Source organism: Zonotrichia albicollis, chromosome 5, assembly GCF_047830755.1.
Source record: "Zonotrichia albicollis isolate bZonAlb1 chromosome 5, bZonAlb1.hap1, whole genome shotgun sequence".
NCBI classification, from domain to species: Eukaryota; Metazoa; Chordata; class Aves; order Passeriformes; family Passerellidae; genus Zonotrichia; species Zonotrichia albicollis.
The window spans coordinates 22,268,719-22,294,638 of NC_133823.1; the positions used below are offsets into that span (position 1 = coordinate 22,268,719).

Here is a 25,920-nt window from a genome sequence, read left to right on the forward strand (position 1 = left end):
GATGAACGGCGGGCGGTCCCGCTCCGCGGCCGCGCTGCCAAAGCGGGGGTCCCAGCCTTCTCTGCCCGACACACAACGGGGCTGGGGGTGTGGGGAAGATGCGCACCGGCGCAAGCACTTTGCTTCTCCCGGATAAACAAAAGTGAGAGGCGGGAGCTGGGAGTCCCTCTCACTCCCGCTCTTTCTTCGGAGGCGCGGAGAAACTGGATTTCACCTGGCAGAGCGCTCCCAGGGATAGAAACGCAGGTAGCCAAGGACGCAGTAAACTATTTTATTTCTCCCTAGATTTTCCCATATGATTTCTCTTCTTGAGAGAGAAAGTCACCCCCTCCGCTTGGCGCGGCCACCGCTGCGGCGTCGCAATGAAAGCTGTTCTGAGCACACCGTGGAGCGCGGTGCTGCCGGCTGCGGCTTGGCTGACTGAACGACCCGCGGAAAACTTGGCCTCTTCCAAGGGCTCGCTTTCCCCTCCAGCAATAACCGCCTAGCCCCCTGCCCACGGCTATAAATAACTAAAATTCACTCCAGGCTGAAATAATTTTAAAATAGCCACAAAGAGATCAGGTGTAGCCTCCGAGTTAGTAAAGCGCCTATTTTATTTTCTCGTGATTCCTCTATAAACAAAGCCGGGAAAATGCTGTGAGAAAAAGCGATCGCTTTAGTTTGATCTGAACAGAGAAATCCAGCTTCGATATTTTCTTAAACACGGAAAACGCCGCAAAATCGAAAATAAATTTCGCCCTGGAGGCAGCTCGGTGTCCTTTGGGGAAAAGGAAGAGAAAGTAGCGTTTTCTCGCTATCGCGCGTAAATGATGCAGGGCGAGTAACAGAGAGGAGCGGCAGCATTTCGGCTATCCCGGCACTGGGCTGCCGATACAGGCACGAACAAGAACACCCCGCATTAAAAAAAAAAAAAACAAATATATATATATATATGTGAGAAGTAAGAAAAAATTGGGAAAAAAATGAAAAAAGTGAGTTAAAACAGGAAACCGAGACCTCTCCCAATAGGTTGCCGATCCCTCTTCACACCTGGTGCAAGGACAGCCACCGGCCCGGCCCGGGAAACTTCGGCCACAGTTACTTGTGCCCCCCTCCCCAGACGGGCGGAGCAGGGCGCGCCCTGCGCGGGCGCGGAGAGGCCACGGCCGTCCTCGCTCACCTCGGTTTTCCTCTGGCTACCTAGCCCGCCGCCGCGCCGCCTCCGCCGACTTTTGTCCTTCCTCCTGCCCCCTGCCCCCTCCGCGGACGGGGGCTGCACCGCCGCCGCTGCGCCCGTGCCCGCGGAGAGCCGCGGAGCCGCCCGCCCCGGCCCGGCCCGGCCCCGCGGCAGCGGGGAGCGCTCGGTGGAGCCGGCGTGACGTCAGGGCCCGGGGAGGCGGGCGGGGCGGGGCGGGGGCGCGGGAGGGCCGGGGAGGAGGGAGCCAGCGGCGGCTCCGCGGCCCCGCAGCCAGCGCAGGAGCCCGGCGCGGCCCCGCCGCCCCCGCCAGCCACAGGCACCAGCAGCGAGAGAGCGGGGCGGGCAGCGCAACCGGCCCCGGTGAGTGCGGGAGGCTCGGGGGGTACCGGCGGGACGGGCGCGGGGCTGCGAACACGGCGGGTCCTGGCTCTGCGCACCCCGAGACGAGCGGCGGGACGGCGGGCCGGCCGGGCAGGGTCCTGCGGGCTCGGGTCGCTGATGTCCTCCCGGGGGGCTGCGGCCCGTCCCGCAGCGCTGTGGGCGAGGGAAGCGGCGCTGCCCCCGCGCCGTTTGCTCACCGTGCCGGTCCCGCTTCCCCGGCGGGGCGGGCGCCCAGGAAGCGGCCGCGCAGGCAGCGCCTTCCTGGCGCGGAGACGCGGAGCCGGGCGGGGGGCGGCAGCGGCGGCGGCGCGGGCTCGGGCTGCCCGAGAGCGATGCGGGCGGATCTGCCGAGCCGGCCGCGGGGTCTCACACCGGCACCGCCAGCGAGAGAACGGCGGGCACGGCTGCCCCGCGGGCACCGCGCAGGGGTAGGCCCCGCACGGAACCCCCCTTTCGTTTGAGAGCCAGCGGCCGCGGGCCTCTGGCAGAAAGCCTCCCGCCAAAATCACGGACCGCAGCATTTCGGGCGGTGAGATCCTTGCCAGGCTGCTCCAGTTTTTTGGGGATTGTGGATTTTTATTCTTTTTTCCCCAGAAAGAACAGTGATAGATAACTATAAAGAAAAAATAATAATCTCGCTTTGCTGTCCGCGCACCGCAGTTGCTCCGAGCAGGTTGCTGCTGAGAGGGCCCGGCCGCGGAGAAAGGCAAGGTCGCACGGCTGGTGCTTTTGCTGGGGCCGTGGGCGCGCTGAGGTGCGGAGGTATTTAAATCTGAGTACTCGGAGAAAGAGAAGTGGAAAAGCAAGTGGAGTTGCTTTCGTTTGTGTCGCCGAGCTGGAGACAATAGGAAAACGTTCCACTTGGCCCGATGCTGCGATATGTCTGGCAACGAAAATTAAGAGGATAAGGAGAGGAAAAAGGGAAGGAGCAATACGGGTGAGGAAGGAATAATAATAATCCGTTCGAGAAAGGCACTTTTCTCCGAGGAGACCGGCATTTCAGTAGAGAGGAAAAACTTCCTCTCGGTGTCGGGGCGTGTGCATGGGGGGAGCCGTGTGTCTCCACTCGTGAGATAAATCAGCCATAGAGGCAGGCCGCGGGGGAGGGCATTTGTCACGCAGGACTAATCTTGACGGAGACCGATCCCGAAATAAGGACCATCGGCGAAGAATTAAGGTTCCCTTAATCGCCTTCCCGATTAATTTAGGCACTGCTCGTGTGCTAGGCCCGGCTGCTGGAGGGAGCGGAGTTCCTCCCTGGCGTCGTTCATCTGGGAATATAAATCGCCATGTCACGACACGACCACGAGGAATCCCAATAACAGCACCTTCCCGTTTCCTTTTCCCCCTTTTCCTTTTTATTTTAATATTTATTTTTTCTTTTTATTATTTCCCCCCTTTCCTCCCCTTTTTCCACGGCCTTATCCTGCTTGCCCGGCGGAAGGTGGAAGGGCCGGAGCCTCGGGGCCCTTCTCGGTGGGTGCTGTGTCTGGCGCTGCTCATCCCAAACATGCCTCGGCTCCAGGCTGCCGGATTTCTAAGCACCAGCTAATAATGCGCCGGGTCCAGACATTAAAAAAGAAGCGAAGAAGAAGAAGAAAGATTACCGAAATGATGGTGACATGCAAATTTCCCTCGAAATTATCATAAGTAAACATTTGAAGCCTGGACTAATAAAATCCCATCTGTGTTACTTCATATCGAGTTAGTAGAGAGCTGTGATAATGAATTTTGTAATATCTCACGAACAGACATCTCAATCAGGCACTAATCCTGTGATTTTACTGCCCGACCTCTCAGATAGAGGGAGGCGGCGGTGGCGGCCGGGGAGCGCGGAGGCGCAGCCGCTGCCGCGCAACTTCCGCCGCGGTGGGGGAGCGGCTGCTGTACCCGCTGTCCTACGGCACCCCCGCCACCGGAGTCGGCCTGTCCCGCGGCTGAGCTCGGCGACGAGGTTTGGGGACTCTCCTACGCGTGCCCAAAGAACCAGAGGTGCAGGGAGGCCAGAGGGTTCGATGGGCTGGGAAGCAGCTACGGGTGTTTGCGCCTGTCCTGCGGTGTGACTTTGGTGGGACCTGAGGCTGAGGCAAGGAGAGGGGATACTGCGCGTATCGCTGGGGAAATGTGTGCGATCCAGCCCGCGTCGTTGCGACGTAGCTCCCGGGGCGGCCGCGCTTCGGGTTTTTGCGTGTATTTTTCAATCCCAAAGTAATTGTTTTAAAACCATTCGTCTTTTGCAGATAACGGGTAATGGAGTCCAACTGCCGCAAACTTGTCTCCGCCTGTGTCCAGCTAGGTAAGAGACACCGAGGCCCGCCGGCCCGGAGGCGCCGCTGCCGTGCAGAGCGCTGCGCGGGTGCGAGGCCAGGCGGGCCGGCCCCGGGAAAGCGGCGCCGCCTCCGCGAAGGGCTGCGCAGCGTCGGGCGCTGACACCCACCCATCCACCCAGCCAGTTACCTCTCCCCTGCGCCGCCCCGCCGCGTCCCCGTCCCCAGGCGCGCAACACGCCGCCGTCGAGTGTCTCTATTCCGAAGGCGGATATCTAAAGGGGTATATGGGCCGGAGGGCCGCACGGTGTCCGGGCCAGCACGGTGTCCGGGCCAGCACGGTGTGCGGGCGGCCGCCCCCAGCGCCAGTGACCTGCGGCGGTCTCTCCGCTCCGCTCCGCGGGCGCGCTGCGGGGCGGCGGCGGCAGCTCGGGCCCGGCTGCGCGGCGCCAGGGCGCCCTCTGCTGTCCGCCCGGGGCGCGCCGGGCGCCGCCTGCGCCGGGAGGTGCGCGACCGCGGGACGGGAAAGCGAAAGGGAAACGGGAAAAGGAGGTGCGTGCACCCCCGCGGCTGCTGCTCCCGCTGCCAGAGCGCGTGTCCCCCAAAAAAGAATCGCTGTCAGCGCGCCGTTTAGACACCCGCAGCGTCGCCCTCGTATTTATTTTTATTTTCTATTTTTTGACACCACCCCCGCGCCCGTAAACAAGCCGCCAGCCCTCTCCTGCCCCCAGAGGTAGGCACCCCCACAGCGCTCCATCTGCAACAGAGCGAGCTCCTGTCTCTCTTCCCCTGCCCTTTTCAGGGGGTCTGACAGGCGAGCCCGAGGGGTGGTAAAGAAAAACAGCAATGCAAACATATTACAAAGAAGAAAACAAGCGCCCTGTATTTCGAGAGACTGTTTAATCCAAGATAAACGTAATTTTGTTTAAATAAAATACATTAACCTGAATTAATAATACAGGAAACTAGAGTGAATTAATAATGCACGTATTCCTGGTCCCGTGGTTAAACACTTCCTTGTAAGAATACTGTATTAACCCTGTTTGGCCAAACAGCTCGCTATTTCTCAAATAACATCCAATGATTTCAGAAGAGGCCACGTCCCCTTCTCGAGTCCACCCGCCCCCGGGGACTTTAGGCAGGATTTGCTAGCTGGACATCAAAACCCCTAGAAGAAGAAACGCTTAAACTAAAGGAAGGTTAGGGAGCAAAATCCGGGGTAATTCCAAACGCCAAAGTATTACGAACCGATAATTTTTAATCCCGGAAACATACACGATATAAAATTGTGCACAAATAGGCTTTACCAGGGTCTGGCACTTTTTCCCTCGGCCAGTAATAAGTGTTAAATAATGTGGAAAGGAAGGGTGACATTGCTTTATATATGGTTTGCAAATAAGAAAAGCCTTTTTACCCTCCCCTGCCTTTTCTTCCCGATGAACAGGTGGTCTTAATCAAAGCCCTTAGCACGATCTAATGGGAAAGTGGGGACCTTTCTGATATAATAAATTTATGAGCCCTTCCAAGTCAGCTTTATTCGACTAAGTATTTATAAAAGTAATATCCACATATGCTCCCTGACACGGTAACTTTAACTTCCTCCGCCGAGAAACAAATGGTTATTTTCTTAAACATCAATTATGAACCTGGATTATTGTAGTACATGTAAAATTTCCTGCCTTGTTACCGTACCAGCCGGCCTGTTTTTTACTCGCCGGGCTGCAGGGGAAATTGCTATCTAAACACCTTTAATGCCATTAATTAAAACATACGTCCGAGTCCCAGAAGCAACGGCGGTGTTGCCTGACCATTAAAACGCTCCCATTTACGGGGAAGGGAAGCGCGACGACCTCGGATACGGATATACCCCTGCCGATATGGGAATATATTCCTGCAGATATGGGGATGAGCTCTGTGTGGTGCCTCAGTCCCTGCCTCTGTGCGACGGATAATGGCAAGTCCCGAGACGCCCTGAGCTGCTCGGGCGACTTGCTGTAAATCGTAGAAATCACGGGTGTTTTCTCGTGATACCGGAGGGATTTGCTGGGATCTTGGCTTTGATTTGCTTAAACCCGCGCGGTACTCGTTGATTTTTGTCTTACCTGACCGTAAGGACGTCATGCTTTTGGGATTTAGTTTGCAAAAAGTCTTATCCTTGGGGCGGGGAAGGAAGCAGGGGTGATTGGGGACCGCTCTCTGTCACATTTCAGTTTGGGAAATTACGAGGGCGGTGAGGTAATTTCGCCAGATATGCACCGTCAGTGGCCACGAGGAGAATGATCGCTAACTAGAACCACTGGCATTAACAGCAAAACATGCGACTGCTTTGTCAAATCGGTGGTTCTGCGAAAGGAGGAAACAAAATTCAGTAGGAGACCCTCCAAAAGTACACGGCATGCCAGCTTCCCGCGGGGAATGGGGCGCAGAGGGGGAGGGCTCTTCCAGAAGAAACGAGTCCGTGGCCATGCCGAGGAAAGGAAAATGGGAAAGTATGAAAATATTATTGCAGCCTAGAGTGTCAAACGCAGCCCGGCGGGTGTCAGATTTCTTCAGAGAGACAGGAAAATTGCTGCCGGGTGACCAGACCCACAAAATTAGGAAAACTTCAGCACATGCTTCGGCAGACCCACGGCACTTGTAAACGGTTGTCGGTGGTGGGGTTGTTTGAGTAATTTTTATGCAGGGTGAAAGGATGCTTAAGGTATTTGTGTGTACATATATATATATATATATATATATAAAATCTATACGATTTGTTAGGTCTGTGAATTCTACTTAAGGAATCCTTTCCTGTAATCGATAATCTGGGTATTGCTGAAACAGCAGCTTCCAGCATAAAATGTTGAAATTACATTCCGTCTCGTATCACCATTCAGCATTCCAAATTGATTGTTTCAACACTATCGAAAAAAAAAAAGGAAATAATAAGGAAAAAAAATTGGTCTGAAATTGGTCTAACTATTCTGTAACTGAACATTCTTTTCAAAAACAAAACCTTAAAAACCTAACGCTGATTCAGCTTTCCATTCAGACCGGATGAAGACACTGCAGCGGGCAAAGCAAAGGTCGCCGGTGCCTTTTTTGAGCCGCGGGCCGAGGTAGGCGCGCAGGCTGTGCCCCCGCGGGAGGGAGCGAGGGCGGGGGGCTGAGGCGGAGCCGGAGCATCGCTGCGGCCGCTGGGCCGCCAGGCAGAGCCGAGCGGCACCTTCCCCTCCGCACAGCGCGGCCAAATTAGTCCCCGGAATTGTGACCCGAGCCGTGGAGCCGGGATGTTCCCTGCCCAGGGCGCAAGCCCTTCGCTGGTGCGCGGCCCCTCGGAAGGTGCGCGCCCCGTCCCGCACCCCCCGCCAAGCGCAAATTAGAAGTTATTTATTGCGCTTCGCTTATAGAATTTTCCCCCTCCGCGGTTGGCGTCTGAGAATAATATATGCAGCAGTTGTTAGCCTCACTCCAGGGAAAACTAAATGTATAACGAAAGCTTTTTCGTGAGTAGGAATATACTAACGGAACAATCTGATGTCTTCTTAATCCTATGTAAAAAGCTCTGTAGTCTTCCTAATATTGACTGAATGGGTAATTAATGGCTCTTCATCGAGGAGAATACCCGGTAATCCGAGATAGGCGAAAGACAACAAGCCAAAGGTAAAAGACAACAGGACTAGTTGGAGGCTCTACATAAGAACCAATTTATCCATTTAGGGGAGTATTACGCCTAGAAACAAAGATCTCGTGAGGCGATAAAGGAAAAGTGGGAAAATAAATACCCGCAGTAGGTCTGGCCACCCTACGGCATCCCCAGCAGAGCCGCCCAGCTCCCGGCCCTGCTCTCGTCGGCCCTCCCGCTTGCCGCGCCGGGGCGGGCACCGGGCATTCCAAATAAACTCAAAAAACAATGTGGAAAAACTAAAAAATAAGAGAAAAAAAAAAAGACTCACAAAAAGCCCCAACCGATCAACCAACCCAACAAACAGGGAAAAAACCACACCAAAACTCCCAGGAAATTAAAAAAGTGATTCGGAGCGGGGAGCATCCCCGATTCCCCATTTTTCGTAGGCGGCGGAAGTCTCCTAGTCCATCTGGGCGCATCCCCGATGGGCCCTACAGCTCAGGGGGAAAAGGAAAGAGAACACCTCCCAAAATAGTTTTGGGGTTTTCTTTGGTGATGGCAGCCGCACACAGAATGCGCGCATAGTCGGTACGCGAGTGAGCTGGCGGGGGCGGCTGCGTGGCCAGGACCCGAACCCGAGAGGCGATGGGAACTTCCACCAGGAAAAAAAAAAAAAAAAAAAGAAAAAAAAAAGAAAAAAATTTAAAACACTTGACATTTTAATTGAAACCTTTACCGCTAATATATTACCTGGGTGACTACAATTAGGTTGTTTTTCGGTTGGCTGACAGCTTTTAAAATATTATTTCACTTGGGAAATAAAAGCTTCATCTCAGATTATAGGTGGGTATTTTTGGATTTACGTGATTTATGATCACCATGACAACTAATGCTGTGTGGTAGCTCCCCTCCTGCCCGGGATGGGGGAGTTTTAATCAAAGGCACGTAAGGAAATGCCGACAGCCTCTCCCTCTGGGCTACCGGGGCCCGGGCCACTGTTGTGCGCTGCTTTTCGGGGCGCGGGGACTGCTGGAGGATCTGTCACGCCTGTGGCTGTGGGACGCGGGGCTGGAGCTGGGGAAGGTGCGATAGGGCGGTGCGGTGGCCGGGCCCTCCTCCTCCTCTCCCCGTTCTCCGGGGGAACGCTCCGGGAGCGGCCTGCCCCGCCAAACGTCCCGAGAGAGCGGGGCTGCGGCCGGCGGGCACGGCGGGCACCGGCGCTCGCCCTGCCGGGCATAAAGCGCGTAACAAGCGCTCCGCACGCGGGAGGGACTCGTCGCTTCGAGTCGCGGCGGCAGAAGCCAGCACTGCCCCAAAAGGACTGAAAATAAATTAATGGCTAAAAAAAAAAAAAAGGTGACGGGTGTTGTCCAAGACAGGGATGCATTGATGCATTGCCCCGTCTAAAAAGAAAAAAGTGGGGGAGGAAGGCGGAGATACCTCCGTATCACCTCTCCCTCTGGCTCCCCCACCCCATGGCTTTGCACACTTGTTTTCACCCCGACGTGGGGCTGCAGAGGGGCAGCGCCCCCTCCCAGGCGCCCCTCGCTGAGAGGCCAGGGCTGGGGCAGCGCCCTGCCCGCGATTTCGGCACGGCCCCGCCACGGGGAAAGGCCGGGGGGCGGTTCTAGGTGCGGGACCACAGAGGTAGGTAGCGAGAGGTTAAGAAGAAACTGGGATATGATTGGTAAACAAATTGTGCAGAATGGAGCTGGATTCATATTGACTTAGTTATAGGTCATCTGCTGCCGGTGCAAAGGGAGGAAATATTTACTTTACACATATACTTTATGATCTTGGGGGAATTAGAGGAAATTCAATAAGAAAACGGCTAGAATCATTTTAAACCCCCTATTTAAAAGACTTAAGCAAATTAGAGTCTTATCAGATTAAAATCCACTACAAATGTAAGAGCATTGTCTCCATCGAAACGCTGTGGGGTCTGAGGAAAGAGATTCTTTGCCAAATCTCAGGGATAAAAACACGTCATTTAAACACCGGATAATGAGCAGAATGTAAATTAATTTAACCTTCTTTACTAACAGGCTGCGAAAGTAATATGTATAATTTAGCGATAACTAAGATTGCGACGGATGATACGTTCCTCGAACGAGAATCAGCGACTGAGGAAGACCCTTGAGGGAGGTGGGGGTGGGACGTGGCGGACGGGATGGGCACGGGACACAGAAAAGTTTGGGCTCTGGGATGTGGATGTGTAGGGCCACATCAAGGGGAAGCTTTCGCTAACTTTTCAGTACCAGTGACCAGCCAGACAAATTGAAGATAGAGACGCAAACCTGCGTTTCCCGCTCCTGGGCTACTTCGGAATCCCCATCCCTAAGACGGCCACAGCTCCGCTGGGCCAGTGTCGGCTCTGCGGGCTCGGGGTTGGATTCCTCTGCCCCAGGAGGACCTGTCCAGCATGGCAGGGCAACTTGTCCCCGCCTTAGACGCGTGGAAAAGCCCCGCACCTCCTTCCTGCGAGACACGGCTCCACAGCAGCCTCATCCCGGCGCCACAAGCGGTCCCAGGAGCGGGGACTGCGGGACAGGGTAGCCCGTCCCTCTACTGCCTCTGCCCGGGAGAGGGGTCCAATCCTGTCCCCAAACTTCGGAGAGAGGTCTGAGAAGGTTGTGTGCTGGCGTGCGGACCGGTGTGGGGCTTGGCCAAATTCTGTGAGCGGCTTGCGTGGGCTCGGGTTCGTGGGCTGCTCCGGGCGCCCCGCGGGGGCGGGATGGGGTCCACGCCGAGAGGGAGGAATGGTCCCGCGGATTATTGTGCAAGTAAGTGGTAAAACCGGGGTGAGAAAGCCTCCTTTGGGGCTCACTTTTGGGAACCCGGTTGCAGGAAAGGGGCGGGAATGGCGGAACCAAGGAAAGGATTTTTCCCCCTTGTACCCCGCCTTTAGTGCGGGCAGAGGAAGGGCAGAAAGCCGGCAGGCACGGGAACTAGAAGGGGTCAGGGTCCTCCGAGCGCGGTGTGAAGCTTTCCGTAGCTGTGTGTCAGAGGGCAGGTTGTTGTCGTTTGTGTTTAAATGTCGCTGTTACCGGCACAAGGTCTGCCGTCTAACCGGCCGCGCCCCCGTCCCGCTTATTTTCCACCCCCTCCATGAGGAGGGAATCGGGCTTTCCCCCACCCTCCTGCAGCGGCTCTGGCAGTGCCGAGCTCCCCGCTCCCAGCCCCGCAGCTCTGGCAGCGCGGCGAGCCGCGGAGCGGACGCGCTCGGAGCCGCTCGGGCGGGGTGCCCCGCGGGCCGGCGGCGGCGGGCGGGCTCTGGGGGCGCGGGCGGCCCGGCGGGGCACACCGGGCGGGGGCTTGCAGGTTTGCTGGGGGGCCGGGTGCGCCCGTCCCCGGGAGAGCGCGGGGGGCGGTGCGGAGAGCGCAGGGTGGGGCGGGGCGCGGGCGGGGCGGGGCGGGCGGCGAAGGGGCGGGGCGGGGGCGTGGCGGGGCGTGGCGGGTGACGTGAGGCGCGGGGAAGGCCGCCGCCGGTTTAAGATGTCAGGCCAAGAGGGAAGCGGCTGAGCTGATGCGGTGCGGGGCCGGCCGCGGCGCGGGTCCATGCGCGGGCAGCGGAGAGGAGCGCCCCGCGGAGCGCCGCCGCGCCTCGCCGCCCCCGCCCCGCGGAGCCCCGCGGCGGGCCGGGGGCCGCCGGCCGGGGAGCTGCCGTGTCGCCGTGACGGCGCTTACAGGACCGGACTCACCCGCTCTCCTGTCGCCGCCGCCTCGCCCCCCCGGGCGGCGGGGGCTTCGAGGCTCGCCGTGCCTCCTGGGCTCTAGTCGAACGTCGCTCGCCCAGGAGCGGCTCCCCGGCCGGCAGCCCTGACCCCCGGAGCCGCGGGGCTGCTCCGCGCCAGCGGAGGGGGCGCTGCGCGGACCCTCCTACACGTACCGACACCTACAGACACACGCACACCTTCTCCTATCGACCCCCCAGGCGCGCACGTAGACTTTGGCGTCCTTTTGCCGATGAACTGCATGAAGGACCCGTTAAGCCTGGAGCGCCTGGGAGCCGGGAATAAGCTGTGCTCCTCCTCACCTTCCTCCTCCTCCTCCTCTTCATCATCCTGCCATCACCACCAGCCCGCGCTGGCCATGGCGACGGCGCTGGCGCCGGGGCAGGCGCGTTCCTCCCTGGAGTCCGCCAAGCACCGGCTGGAGGTGCACACCATCTCCGACACCTCCAGCCCCGAGGCCGCAGGTAAGAGGGGGTGAGAGGCAGGGACCCGGCCCGACGGGCGCCCCGCAGCCCTGTCCTGCTCCAGCCCGGCTGGCAGCCCCGCGGACCGCGATGCGCCGTCGCCCCTCCGCCCGGGAGCACCCCGCACCCGAGTCGAGATGCGTTTCGTGGTTTTTCGCGTGCGGTGTCTGTGTGACGGCGTAGAGGAGGATAATGACATGTGTAAGGATAGGCGAGTAGTATGTGTACTGATAGGCGAATTACATGGATACAGATCGGCAAATAACGTGGGATTTCATGGGCGAGTAATCCCGATGCAGACGGACAAATAGGGGTATATACGGACAAAGAATATTGTTACAGGCGGGCGAGTAACACCAGTGTAGGTAAGCTAATAAAACGAATTACGTGTATGCAGACGGGAGAATAACACGGATGCACATAGGCAGAAAGCTTGCGTACGGAGAGGCGGCTCCGTGCCGCTGCCCGGCGGTGGCTGCTCCACCGGGAGGAGCCGCCCGTGGGTGCCCGGGGCGCGGAGCAGCCGCAGCGGCGGGAGGCCGGCGCGGGTTAATCATTACAGCAGCGAGCCGCGTTCGGGGCAGTCTGCGGGCTCCAGCAGCGCTGGGGACACGCTTCTCCCCAGCCGCTGGAGAGGAGGCTGAGGCGCCTTCGTTTTCCGCCTTGTTGTTTTTTGTTTCCCCCACTTACAGAAAAGGATAAGAGCCAACAGAGCAAGAATGAGGATGCGGGGCCCGAGGACCCCTCCAAGAAGAAGAGGCAGCGGCGGCAGCGGACTCACTTCACCAGCCAGCAGTTGCAGGAGCTGGAGGCCACCTTCCAGCGGAATCGCTACCCGGACATGTCCACCCGGGAGGAGATCGCCGTCTGGACCAACCTCACCGAGGCCAGGGTTAGGGTAAGTCCTGACACGGCACCCCGGCTCGGAGCAGCGGGGGTCAGGGTGGGCTGGGAATGGGAAGCAGGGCTGAAATATTTGCAGCTGCTTTCGATTTCGGCTTGTATGTAAGCTCCAGAGCCTTTGCACAAAAGCAGGGCAGAGCAGGACATTTCTGTCAAAGTGAGACAGATTGGGATCTCTCTCTGTGTGTCTGAAATATGGTTTGCTGCACGTTTCGCCCTCACCGTGCAATGCGTCCCTCTCCTTTTGATCGAAACGCTAATAAAAACATTAGTCAAGAAAGCAACTTGGAACAGGCTGCAACCTGCGCTGCCTCTAATAAGAAAAAGATGTAAAATACACAAGAGCTTTTGCTTCACTCCGAGGCACTCCCAACGTGCCCTTCCTTGCATTTTCTATTTCTTTGGGTTTCACAATTCGACGAGCGTCTCTCTCCACCCTCTATCCCCCTCTGAGATTTATGGGACCATCGCGGCGCTGCAGAGATACCGCGGCCCGATCCTGCTCGCCTGCAAACACCGCGCTGGGGGGGAAAATGAAAAACGACAAACCCCAACACACACACGCCCAAAAAGAAGCCTATAAACGGGCGAACCTTCAGATTTTCGGGGATCCCCCACAAATCCTCTCCCCGAGGTGGCTTGAGGAAAGCGAAACGGTGAGAGCCGGGGGCGGCAGCGAGCGGGGCCGGCTCTCAGCCCCGGGCCGGCGGGAGCGGGGCCCGGGCGAGCCCGGTGTGTCCCGGAGCACGGAGCGCTGCCGGTCGCGGTGCGGCTGCCGCGGAGGTTTTTGTGTCGGTCCGCGCGGGGCCTCCAGACGGGCCCGTCCCCGCGGAGCACCCGGGCGGCCGCGCCCAGCTCCACCGGGGTGGGGGTTACCACAAACACCCCCGGGTGGTTTCAATACACACGGTAAGGCGGCTGCTGGCGGCTGCGCGACGGGTCAGACACCCAGATGTGGATTGGGAAAGGGCACGCTTTTCCCATTGTCTGCGCGGGGAGGGTCCCTTAGATCTCATTTAGCACTTTGTTAAATGGTGATTTTTTTTTTCCCCCTTCTTTTTTCCTTTTTTTTCTTTTTCCCTTTTTTTCTTTTTCCAAAGAACAATGAAACGTGTTTGTTTAGAAAGTGGTTTTCGGTTCTGGAAGCCTTCACGCTAGAGGAACTTGTAGTTTTAACAAACTGAAGCCAGGATTTATTAGTTGCTGGCTTCCCTCTCCTTTCTCGTACCATTGCCTTAAGTACTCCGCGGGTTTCCAGGCGTTTTACTCTCACTTTTCCACTTTTGTATTTTTCCTGGGTGGCTTCAGTACAGAAAAAGCCAAGAGAGAAGGGAAGGGGGGGAAAAAACGCAAAAAAGAAATGAAGGGGTGGGGGCAAGAGAAAAGGAAGAGAATAAGAAGGAAGCGTTGGCCTCTGTGGAGCGAATTAGAGCATCACAAATTATGTGGAGGGCTGCGGGGGGAAAGTGGGGGGGCCCCGTGGTGAGGGTGGAATTGTGCGGCCACGAATCTGCCTTGCTAAAGCCAAGCGGCCCCGAGGATGTTCGGCTGTCCCGGCAGCACACCCTGGCCCAGAGCAGGGCTCCACAGAGGAGGAGGTGAACCTATACGTATATATTCGTACAAATTTTATATATAAAGACTTCTATACGGACAGGCTCGGCTGTTGCCCCCGAGAACCTGCAAAGGGCTGCAGTGGTGGTGGCTCCTGACTAACTCGCATCTCCCTCCCTCCCTCCCTCTCCCCCCGTTTCCAAAGGTTTGGTTCAAGAACCGCAGAGCCAAATGGAGAAAGAGAGAAAGGAACCAGCAAGCCGAGCTTTGCAAAAACGGCTTCGGCCCGCAGTTTAACGGCCTCATGCAGCCCTACGATGACATGTACCCCGGCTACTCGTACAACAACTGGGCAGCCAAGGGCCTCACCTCCGCTTCCCTCTCCACCAAAAGCTTTCCTTTTTTCAACTCCATGAATGTCAACCCTCTGTCTTCTCAGAGCATGTTCTCCCCTCCAAACTCCATATCCTCCATGAGTATGTCTTCAAGCATGGTACCTTCTGCAGTCACCGGGGTGCCCGGCTCCAGCCTCAACAGCCTGAATAACTTGAACAACTTGAGCAATCCCTCCCTGAATTCTGCAGTGCCAACGCCAGCCTGTCCTTATGCTCCTCCAACACCTCCGTATGTTTATAGGGACACATGTAACTCGAGCTTGGCGAGTCTGAGACTTAAAGCCAAGCAGCACTCCAGTTTTGGCTATGCCAGTGTGCAGAACCCCGCTTCCAACCTGAGCGCCTGCCAGTACGCGGTGGACAGACCCGTGTGAAACATCCAAGTAGGAAACTGCCTGGGAATCCCTCCCCATTTCCCGCAGAGACTGAGAATTTCACGAGAAAGTAATGGGCACTAGAGAGAAAGAGAAAGGAGGAAAAATCAGAGGCAGAGAGAAAGAGAGAGAGAGAGGAGGAAAAAAAAAAAAGAGGAAACCACTGAAATAAGATAGTTCCTTTGTTTTCAAAGGACCTCCTACAGATTCGGAGATCTTTCACTAAGAGTATTTCAACAGTTACAAGGACATATATATATATATATATATGGACAAATGTTTGACTGGATATGATATGACATTTTAATGTTACTATAAGCTTGTTATTTTTTAAGTTTAGCATTGTTAACATAAAAATGACTGAAAGGATGTATATATATCGAAATGTCAAATTAATTTTATAAAAGCAGTTGTTAGTAATATCACAACAGTGTTTTTAAAAGGTTAGGCTTTAAAATAAAGCATGTTACACAGAAGCGATTAGGATTCTTTCGCTTGCGAGCAAGGGAATGTATATACTAAATGCGACACTGTATGTTTCTAACATATAATTATTAAAAAAAATTGTGTGAATATCAGTTTTAGAATAGTACCTCTGGTGGATGCAATGATGTTTCTGATATTGCAATGTAAAACATGCCCTGTGTATAACATTTCGTACAATATTATTGTTTTACTTTTCAGCAAACATGAAAAAAATGTGTTTTATTTCATGGGAGTAAAATATACAGCATACAGTTCTGTCTGGATTTTTTTATTTACTGAGCCAAGCTGCGCAGTAGCAACTAGTCTGCAATGATTGACTGATAGTTGACACTGGATCTCGTTCTCTGGCAACGCGGGGTAGTACTTTTGCAATGCAAATAAATGCTGGCGCTTTTTTTTTTTTCCGCGTTAAAAAAAAAAAAAAATCTCTAGCTCTAACGTTGCATACTAGAGAAACATGGGACGTGTACCCCTTGGGTCCTTTTATTTCCCCGCACAGCCCCGAGAAAATGCATTATTTGACATCGCTGGACTCGAGAATTACCTGCCACAAAGCAGCTGTATCTCGAGCCTAAATTTGTCCTGCTGTGAAAGAAGCTTTTATTACATTAAAGAAAAGGGAGTGGAGGAGAAAAACATTTTGAAAGCCAGCTTGCAAACAAACTGCTCCCGTTCAAAATAATCTGTCCCCTTTGCCGCCCCCTGCGCTCACCTTCTCTCCCTTCAGCGGGCAGATCCTTCATGTACTATTACATTTCTATTTCCAAATCCCTCTTTCAGATGTGAAGAGAAACAAAGAGCAGCCCAAATAACCGCAACCCCGTGGAGCGCGGGGGGTGAGAGGTTAGCCCGAGTTTCCTGCGACTTCGTGCTGCAACACGTCGTTGAAGGGAAAGGTCGTGCTCTCGTGTGTTTTGTTTTAAATAATATTGACCCATTCATTCTCAACCTGCTTGTTCGTGAAATTATACAGGATTATAACTTTGCCATCGCCAGACAATTGAAACAAATCAAGATGAATTGCTGCTCGGCCCTCCCATCGGCTCACACCCCGGGCGGGCGAGGAGGGGCTGCCGAGAGGGTGGGCAGCCGCAGGATCCGGAGGGAATATCGAGACGCGAAGAAATTCCGCAGGCGCGTAAACTGGCGAGGGGCGCAGGGGACGGCAGGGAGGAAACCGCGGTGAGAGCGAGCGTGATCCCGGAGCGGCCTTTGCGCGCTCGCTGCGCGCCTTTGTGAGGTCGGGAGGAGCGGCCGAGGTAGCCCGGGGGCGGGCGGGCACGGCCGAGGGCTCCTTCCCCCAGCGCTTACACGGGAAGAGGAGCGGAGAAGAGAGGGAGAGGGGAGAGGTCAGCGCCCTGCGCTTTCCCACGAGGAAAATGCTTTCCCCACACGAAATCAGGGTACTGTCCCGTGGGTCCGCTTGCAGCGTGGGCAAACCCCAGCCTCCACTTTTTTCCCCATCATTTTTAAATTTTCTTTCAACACCCCTTATTTTTATTTTCTTTACCGCCCTTTTTTCCTCCTCGTCCCATTTTTTTATTAGATTCTTTCTTCTCTGTCTTATTTTGTTGCAAGGTTGGGGGTTTTAAAATTATTTTAATATTTTACGCGACTTTCTATTTTCTTTTCCTCTGTGTGTTCTTGCCAGGGGGTCGGTGGAGAGAAAGAACCTCGGTGTTCGGGACGGGGGGGAGGTGGGAGGCCCCCCCTGCTTGCCCGGCCTCGCCGCCTCTCCGACCCACGCCGCTCCCCTCGGTTTTTCCGCACCGTGTCAACACCTCACCAGGGTGAGTGCCAGGGGCTGCCAGAAATGTCCCCTTCCTCCTCCTTCTCTTCCTCTTCCTCACCGGGCTGCGGGAGAAAGGTCTGAGGGTGCCGGCGGCGCAGGGCTGGCAGGCCGGGAGCCCCCTCGGGGATCAGAGGAGCCGGAGAAACGAGAGAGCTCTTCTGCCCAAACCCTCCCGGCGGGACGGGCTTGGAAATCAGCGAGCGGATCGCTGCGGGTATCGGCACGGTATTTTACACGCTTTTTTCGGCTCTCGTTTCTTCTCGGTGGCTTTGGTTATTTATAGTCCTCTTTTATAAATATAAATATAAACATATGTATCTAAAAAATATCGGTATATACATGTGTAGAATCTGTGTGTGCGTGGAGAAATATTAGATATATAGCACATAGTATACACATGTACATTTAGAAGAATAATATATACCGATTCCGGACCAAAAAAAAAAAAAAAATTGGATCAGAGTTTTTCACTCTACTGTGTAATGGCTCAAACGATGAAAAATCAACGTGACCGCTCAGAGAGGACATAAATCACTCCGAGAGTAGTCTGAATTTCTTTCTCCCCCTAGCTGAAGCCTTGAGGGTCATCATTTTTCTGCGCCACTTGACCAAAGATATAATGTTTTGATTAGGTCGTAAATCAAAATCTTGGGTCGTGGTGGGGTTTCTTTTCTTTCATTTTTTTTTTTCCGGGGGCTTTCCTTCTCCGTATCGGCGGTGGCAGCGTGAACCTGGAACAATGGAGGCCGCCAAGAGGGGGAGAAAAAGCCACAACGAAATGGGGAATTTGCAAAATACCTATTTGCAGAGGCGGGGGGGAGAGTGGTTAGACGAGGGGCTCACGCCCCCTCGCAGCCCCCTCGCCCCTCGGAAAGGCCGATTCAGGCCGCCTGCTGCGCACCCCCCGCGCCGGGCGTGCGAGCGGGCAGCGCCGTCTGCCTCCCAATCCACATCGCAATCCACATCCCAATCCACAGTCCCGCTGGCCCCCGCAGCCCCCACAGCCCCCGAGCGGAGCTGCGGCCGCGGAGCCGGAGCGCGCCCCTTCCAGCCGGGACCGGGCTTCTCGGGCTCCCTCTCCCCGCCAGCGCCCCGGGGCCGCGGCCCGGCCCGGCTCCGTTCTTTTGTTTTCGGACGGTGTCTCCCGCACTTTGAACCCCCGCGGCGTGCCCGAGTCCCCGGCCGTCACAGGGGAGTGCCTCGCCCCGCAAAGGTCAAAATGACGCACAGATATGGATGTATCTCCTTTTGGGTATTGTCTGTGCTTCCCCTTCTCCTCTCCCTGCTTTGTTTTTCGTACGTGCCGCGCTTATCCGCGCGTACTTTCCCAAATCAGCGAGATACCGATCTTTACATACCTGTACAGTTGTTTCTACCTATAAAATAAAATAATTTTTTTTTCCCTCTTAGACATTCATTAGCATTTTTGGAGGGAAACAACTTCCTTTGAAAAATAGCTGACATCTGAGCCCGGGGAAGAGTTTGTTGTTTGGGGGTTTTTTTCTTCAATAAAGCCGCGTTTCGGGGGCATTTTTTTTTTTTTTATTTCAATAATGCTCGGTTTTGGAGCGGAGGCGACGGTATTTGCAGGTTTTCAGCCCGCCTTCCCCCGCCGCCGCGGACGGGGCTGCGGGGGGGGTCTCACATGGCAGCTTAAAACAAGGAGGGAGGACAGGGGACCGGCTCACGGCACTGGCGCTAACACGCTTCTTCGGAACGTATAATTTACCTTGCTAAATGTCTGCTTTGGTACGCGTATTACATGTGTAGGTCTGGATATTAGGCACCCGATAGAGCGGAACAGTCAATAATCCAGAAACTTGGAAGGATTTACACCTTCAGAGCTCCATACAATGCCGGACTAATTGATTGCTAAATCTGAAGTTTTTTAAATGCAAACCCCTTTTGGAATTAATTTCTCCGGCCTCCTGCAACTACTTCTAAGAGAGGAAGAGAGGAGAAATAAAATAAACTCTAACGTGCAAATTTTAAGCTGTAAGGGAATATTTTTTTTTGTTTGGGGTGTTGGTGTTGTTTTTCGTGCGTGTGTTTTGTTTTGTTGGGGGTTTTTCATGAAAAAAAGAAAGGCATTTGAAGCCGCTTTTCGGGACTTCGGCCCCACTTGTGTCAGGCAGACCCGCGGGACGGGAGCAGGCAGAACGGAGCCAGCGCTCCGCGCCCCTGCGCAGGGAGCCAGCTCTCCGGCCGCGCTCGACGAACGTCCCTCTGGTGGATCCGCGATTTCAGGGATGGAGGTGGCTCATTTGGTCGCTTTCTCCCTTGCGGCTGTGACCACCCCGGCCCGCCCTGAAGCGCAGGGGGCAGCGGGGGTCGCTCCCCCCGCCGCGGAGCCAGGCGGGGCAGGGCAAACGCTGCCGCAGCCCCGGAGGGACCCGAGCCCAGCCTGCCCTCTCGGGGGGCGGGCTGTGACGGCGCGGGGGGCACCGGCCCGACCCCGGCCCCGCCACCTCGCAGGGTCGCCACCAGCCCGTGCCCGGCAGCTCCGGCGGTGGCAGCGAGCGAGCGGGGCCTCAGGGTCGGCGGCCCCACGGGAGGGAGGCAGCGTCACCCAGGTGGGCACAGGTCCTGCGGCACCGCTTCGGCGAGAGCCGGGGCCGGACCCACGCGGGGAGGGCGCGGCTCGGCAGGCCCTGCGCGGCCGCGACTCCACAGTGGTGTATCCCTGGGAGTTTGGGGCGAGAGGCGCAATTCGCGGGGCTGGGCTCCCATCGGGAGCGGGGTATGGACGCGGCTGATGGACAAACCAATACCAGGAGAAAAAGGAGAAAAAGATATTGAGAAAAAAAAAAGCCACAAACTGCCCAGTAGCCCACCCGGAGCAGGAGGCCGCGAGTGCCTCGCTCCGGCAGTGACGAAGAGCTGAGCGCCCTTTGGAGGCAGCCGCCTGCCCGGCACGGCGCTGAGGAAGGAGCCATGTGAGCCCTGTGCATGTCCCTGTGTGTGCGCAAGTGTGCAAAGAGTGTGCGAGAGTGTGCGAGAGACCCGGCCCCGGCCCCGGCCCCGGCCCAGCGCGGCTCCCCACCAAGCCAGGATGCAGCGGGGAAGCGTCTCAGGTTCACTCCCGCGCACACACGCACACATACACGTGTAATACACACAGGCGTACCTATTGCTCACACGTGAGTATTTTACACACCGACACACAGACACATGTGCGCACACACACACAGAGCGCTGTGCGGGCCGTGCTCTGTAGCCGCTGGCCGCAAATGAGAGGGATGCTCCAGAGGCTTTGGCTGGGACTGGCCACGCACAGATCCCGACGGTGAAACCCACGCCTGATCGGAATGGCGGGGCGTGATCGCCTTTCAGTCTCTGCTGCTGTTTGACCTTTTGTTGAGGTTTTCCTCCTCAAATCCAGGGGCTGAGGGGCCGTGGCGAGGCCCATGGCCGCAGCCCCTTCCCCGGTCGCGGGCTTGCGCTCAGCCCGGCCCGCGTTGAACATTAACCGGCTGGAGCGGCCCCGCAGTGTAACAGGCTATGTATAAAAATGAATCATCTCCCAGGTTGTAGTAAAACGTCCTGTAAAGTCCACCTATAAATCCTGGCATGCACTTAGTGCTCTCGGCTTCACGTCTTACCGTTGCTACGCAGTATTTGCCATTCCCTCCTCTCCCCCCTTTCCTCTCCCCCTAAATCCCGCTGGCTGGCTGCGGTCCTAACTCTGGGTCCGCATGCCCTGGGATGCAGTGTCGCCTCCCCGTGAGGAGAGTGAAGCCCCACAGGGAACCACCGAGGGTCGCCACCGTCGGGGCGCTGGGGCCGCCTTTCTCCCTCTAAACTACGGCGAGGAGAAACAGGAGCTGGACAGGCCCGGCCCTCAGCCCTCCAGGGCGGCAGGAGCCCCCATCCCCCGGGGCCAGCCAAGGTGGGGCTGCCCGCAGCTGTCCCTGCTGCTCCCGCCCTTCCAGGGGTCTGTGTCTCTGCGCCTGTGATAAGAAGAGCTACTCATACATTGCAGCAAAGCTCTATAAAACTCCCCCCTGCAAATTCGTTACGTATTTTTTTCTCGGGATTAAAGGGGAAAGAGGAAGACTATCTAATCTGATTGGAGCACAGGACTGCATAGCCTCGGTGGGCAGACGCGGGAAAGGATCAATGGGAGTGTAGCCATCAGGGCAGCAGCCCACAGCTCAAATCTGCAACTGGGATTTATGCAATTGGAAAGGAACCCGAGCAACAAGCGCCCTGGCCTGCTGGGTGTGTATATGGAGAAGTGGCAGCGCTCGGGAAAAGACGAGGGTGGAGCCGAGCTCATCACTTGATGTGTATATTTAGTGTGGTGCTAGTCCCGCTGCCTCACGGGGGACTACTTCCACGCTGAAAGTTATTCACATGCCTGAGTGATTTGCTGGATTGTGGCCATATGTAAAGCAATAAATATAAGTGGCTACTTCTGTGCAAGTAAGAGATCCAGAGGTCTCACAAGTAATTTTCCAGCAGATCCAGACCTCACAGTTTTAAGATAAAAGTGAAGAGAACTCCTTTGTTTCATTCAATTAAAAAAAACAACCCCACCAACAATTAAGGTCACTGGGACAATAAAAGCATAAAGGAGCATAAAGCCTTTCCTTTATGTAAAAGCCTTTCCTTTATGTAAAACCTTGATAGGCACTTTCAAGACTGCATTATCTGGAGAGGAGCAGGAATCTACAAGCCTGTGCTGATGCAGTTTTCAGCCTTTCGAGCCACAAACTCTTGCATCTGCTTTGGTGGATGCAGAACTAAGGAGTGAAGGAATTTCTTGCCTGGCTGGGGGACGACGTGTCGGTGTGAGTGGGTGCCAGCCCGTTTGGTGCTCTTTGAAGTCAGCAGAGTCTGAGCTGGCAGTGCTCTGTGCAAGGGCAGTTCCCAGGCAAGCAGAAACTCTCCCTATGAGGTTTGGGGTGGTTGAATTCCCATGATTTCTCCAGGGAAGGTCATGCGTGCTTCCCACCCTTCAGCTGGGATGGGAAGAGCAGTGGAGACTGAGGTGGCTTTTCTGCCCTCTTTCTTCTATATGCAGAGCCAAAGTCTCTGGCATTTCTCAAAATTTTTTTTAGGTTTTTTTTTTTCATGCAAAGCAAAACAGTTTGAGCAAAATAATAGCATCCAGCTTTTGGCAATGGTTCCTATAAATTCATGGCTTTAGCCTGGACTCTCTCATGGCCAGACTGTAAATTTTCACGTTCTAACTCCCTGTGACAAATCTCTAGCCCCAGTCATTGTTATTTCCTTCAGCTTTCCCATCCTTCTGGCAAAAACCTCCAACTCTGGCATTCTTTTCCCAAAACAGAAATTCCTACCACAAGGCCCGTCACTCTGAGAACATTTTTAATAATGTTTGGAAAATGAAAATAAGATACATAAAATATATGAATGCAAGAAACATCAAATGAAAACTAGGAAAGGGTTTCAAGTAGTATTACAAATAGGAAATAGCTTTCTAGAGATAAAAATACTCCATGTGTTTTGTTAACACCAACAGGCAGTTGGGCTTTATTCTCATGGTTTATTTGGAAGTTAAGGGACACCTTTGTCCTACTTGATGTACTTGTAGCTGTTGGCTGAGCCAGGAGGTCAGAGACTTCAGCTTGTAATCAGTGGGTGACTGGCAACATCCTTGACAAATAATGTTGGCGTGACACGATCAGGGCGACAGCCATTCTCACATGTCAACAGCTGTAGCTCAGTAAGTAAAGGACTTGGGGAGGGATGTTTCATAGCACAGGTCAGTTTTTTAGTCCTGGACCATGCACCTGAGATGCTGTTTAAAACCCCACCCTCTGACACAAAGCAGAAACATTGGCTCCTACTGACAGGGTGGTTTTGTTTTACTTTGGTTTGGGTTTTTTTTTCAAAACAGAAAGGGATATTAATTACATGAAAGAGTGGTCTTATTGCTCATTAAATGACAGTTGTAGGTTCTCAGGAACTTAGGGGGTTTTTCCTTTGAATTATCTAGGGCAGGACATGTTGCATTTTTCTGTCTTCTGAACAGAAAGGCTTCTGAAACTGGAGCACAGCTCTAACAATTCTTTCCAGGACAATGGAGTACTTAATTCTTGTGATGGCCAGGCACTGCTATTTGAGACCACTCAAATTCCTTCTGGTAGAGCTGGCAGCTCTGGGGACATAAATAACATAGCTTGGAGGCCCAAGCAAGCATTGTTTGCATGAAAATATTATGGACCTACACTGGTCAGTGTAGTGTTCTCCTCCTTGTGCTGGAAGGAGCTGTGATGTGCTTGTTGATCCAATACATGGGTCATGTATGCATATACATAAATCCCACTGGCTTCCGATGGCATTTGAACAGGATGAGAACTACTTGACCCATACTGGAAGACAGCAGGAATGGAGCATGTGCCCACAGAACATGCTGAATCAGGACCAGGCTCCAAGGCTGGAGAGGAAGGACTGGGAACAGGTTCCCTTTTTGTAGACTTAGACAGGCTCATTTAATCTTGCATGGCTGGGTAAGGAGAATATAACTGGAGGTTCTACAGTGCCCAGAAAAAAAAAAAATCCCTTAATCTTATGGGAAGATTACTTAATCTCTGGCCAAAGAAATCAATCAGCTGTTTGGAACCAGAATATGTCTCATGTTTAGGGAAATAAATGAATTAAAAATGGAGAAAACCCTCTAAAGGAACTCTGTGAAGGCTTTTCATGGGGGAAGGAAGAGACCATCCTGCCCAGGCTATGAAGACCATGCTGACCCTGTATGGAGGTTGCAGATATGAGCAGACACTATGCAGATGCATGTTAGAAACACGTTGCATTAGAAGCTGCAGAGTGCTTCCCTTACTTCTCTCTTCTGTCTGGAGAAATGAAGCCAAAGAATGAATAATAAGAAAAGATGAAACAGCTTGAGTAGAAGAAAAGAGGTTTTCTGGTATTTCTGGTTCCTGTGGGAGATTTTCTGGTATTTCTGGTTCCTGTGAGATGTTCTGTGCAGTGACTGTCACAAGAAGAAACCTCAATTGAATACAATGCCACCGAAACCAATGTGCTGTCATTAAGACAAATCTGTACGCTCTCTAGATCAGCTCAGGGGTGGTAAGTTACAAGAGTGATAATTCTGAATCTAATTCATTGGTGATGTAACCCAGGCAATTTTGTTTTACTGATTTATTTTAGTGGCACATTTTCACTTTCTTAAGAGAAATCTAATTGAAATAAGCCTGCAGAAGGAAAACGGGACAGCTAAATTGGTAGTCTAAACGTAGATTCTATAAAGGTAATGAAGATACTCAGAATTTATTCTTTGTTATTCTTCATGGCCTCTGATAAATTTCACTGCAAAATTTAGTTTACATGTATATACCAGCAGAGTGTGTGAAGTGTTGTGGGCAGAATGCCCATCCTGATTACCCCAGAGGATTAGGAACGTCAGGCTGTTACAAAGGAAAAAACAGAGCCTAGAACAAGCCTCAAGAAATAATGCAGTCCTGTCCTGCCATTTTTTTCAGCTGCAGGGTGCTTGAGAAGGTGCCTGCTCAAGGACTTGTTCTCAGTGCAGAGGTCTCCGAGAGGTACAAAGAAAAGGCTCCTGCTGTCCATTAGGAGATGCGCAATCTGAGGCTAGAAACATGGACTTCAGCCAAGTGAGTGAAAAGTATAAAATCGCAAAGAGCATTTCTTGATATCTTGGCAAGAAACCCAAGACAGTATTTGACACTCATCTACACACAATGCTACAGCCCTGCACTGCTGAACTGCTAAAGGCACGACATCAGACATGCAATCCTGGCTCCGTGGCCTCTGTGATTAAACTGCTGCCATGCAATCTGGCATAGTAACTGGTGTTGGACACTCGGTACCCCAAGGGGCTCTTGCTGTTTTAGACTGCTGCCAAGAGTTGCTGTTGACTGGAGGCACAGTAGTAAACCCTCTTTCAGCTGCTTCCCACTCTCCCATATTCCCCTGTGAAGTGTTTATGGACGGGACATCTCCATCTTCTGGAAATGAACTCTTCTTACCAACTCCCTCTGTAAGCAAGCAGTAAAACCCCAAGGGACGTGGTGGCTGAGTTAGGTTTGAGGCCCCAGTACCAAGAGGGTGAAACAATTGCTGGATACTATGGGAATGTAGAATGACCCTATCTCTTGCCTTTAGCAAAGAGGGTCAGAGAGACACACCCTGTCTCCTGGATCCTTCTACACAGAGGGCCTTTGGCCATGGTGTTACTGGCCTGTCCTAAAATTTGGCAGGTTCTGAAGCTGAGCCTAGCTAACTAGGTTGCAAATAGGCTGTATAAATGCTGAACTCAGTGAAATGCAGGACATCAGCACTAGTTCATGTTTCAGACACAAGGACAAGATGGTGTTTAAACTGAAGGATCTGGGATGCTTCAAGACCTTCAGATCCAAGTGCATATTCTGATCATCTAGACTGGTGTAACGCTTTAAGCAGTCAAAAATATGTTGAACAAGCCTATGTATTCAACTACAGGAAGGAACCCAGGCATGCAAGCAAGCTTAGAGGGAATTACAGTGTATTTTCATAAGGTCCTTGGTGTGCGCCAAAAGAGATGGGCACCTGGAAGGTCCTGTGTAGTTCATATGCCATGCAGACGCTCTTTTTCAGCTACCCTTTGAGCAACAATTGCCTAACTAGAGCAACAGTTGTCTCCCATGTGGTGTAAAGATAAAAGTGCATTGGTGTTTGTGAAATGCTCAGTTGACTTGGTAAGAGCATTTCAGCATATGGCCGACAAATTAAATCCCTAATTTCTATCTACTTCTACTTCCTATGCATAATGCACACTTTATTTTTTG

At 53.9% G+C, this 25,920-nt stretch overlaps 1 protein-coding gene and 1 long non-coding RNA gene across 5 annotated transcripts in view; one reads left to right on the top strand and one right to left on the bottom strand.

Moving 5' to 3' along the window:
* The window catches only part of LOC141729143 (uncharacterized), a 165,162-nt gene extending 163,753 nt beyond the window's left edge, over positions 1-1,409 (bottom strand). Inside the window, exon 1 of the long non-coding RNA XR_012580401.1 lies at positions 1,163-1,409. This is a non-coding gene — a long non-coding RNA (uncharacterized LOC141729143). The remainder of the gene's footprint in view (positions 1-1,162) is intronic.
* On the top strand, positions 1,374-15,031 carry PITX2 (paired like homeodomain 2). Of its 4 annotated transcripts, none has more exons than XM_074541000.1 (5): positions 1,374-1,540; positions 3,802-3,857; positions 11,370-11,633; positions 12,326-12,531; positions 14,296-15,031. In XM_074541000.1, exons 2-5 carry the CDS (start codon positions 3,812-3,814, stop codon positions 14,857-14,859), a joined length of 1,080 nt encoding a protein of 359 aa, XP_074397101.1. In that variant the 5' UTR covers positions 1,374-1,540; positions 3,802-3,811; the 3' UTR covers positions 14,860-15,031. The 4 variants fall into 4 exon arrangements, with proteins under 4 accessions (XP_074397101.1, XP_014120925.1, XP_074397102.1 ...); XM_074541001.1 differs by lacking the exon at positions 1,374-1,540 and adding an exon at positions 3,324-3,515; XM_014265450.3 differs by lacking the exon at positions 11,370-11,633 and having other exon boundaries at positions 1,375-1,540.
* The last annotated feature ends 10,889 nt before the right edge of the window (positions 15,032-25,920 follow it).

Bases quoted from the DNA above. Each gene is read 5' to 3' on its own strand.
- PITX2 (XM_074541000.1), top strand. From the start codon at position 3,812: ATGGAGTCCAACTGCCGCAAACTTGTCTCCGCCTGTGTCCAGCTAG. The intron at 3,858-11,369 runs GTAAGAGACACC...TCGACCCCCCAG, and splicing joins CTCCGCCTGTGTCCAGCTAG to GCGCGCACGTAGACTTTGGC. The intron at 11,634-12,325 runs GTAAGAGGGGGT...CCCCACTTACAG, and splicing joins CTCCAGCCCCGAGGCCGCAG to AAAAGGATAAGAGCCAACAG.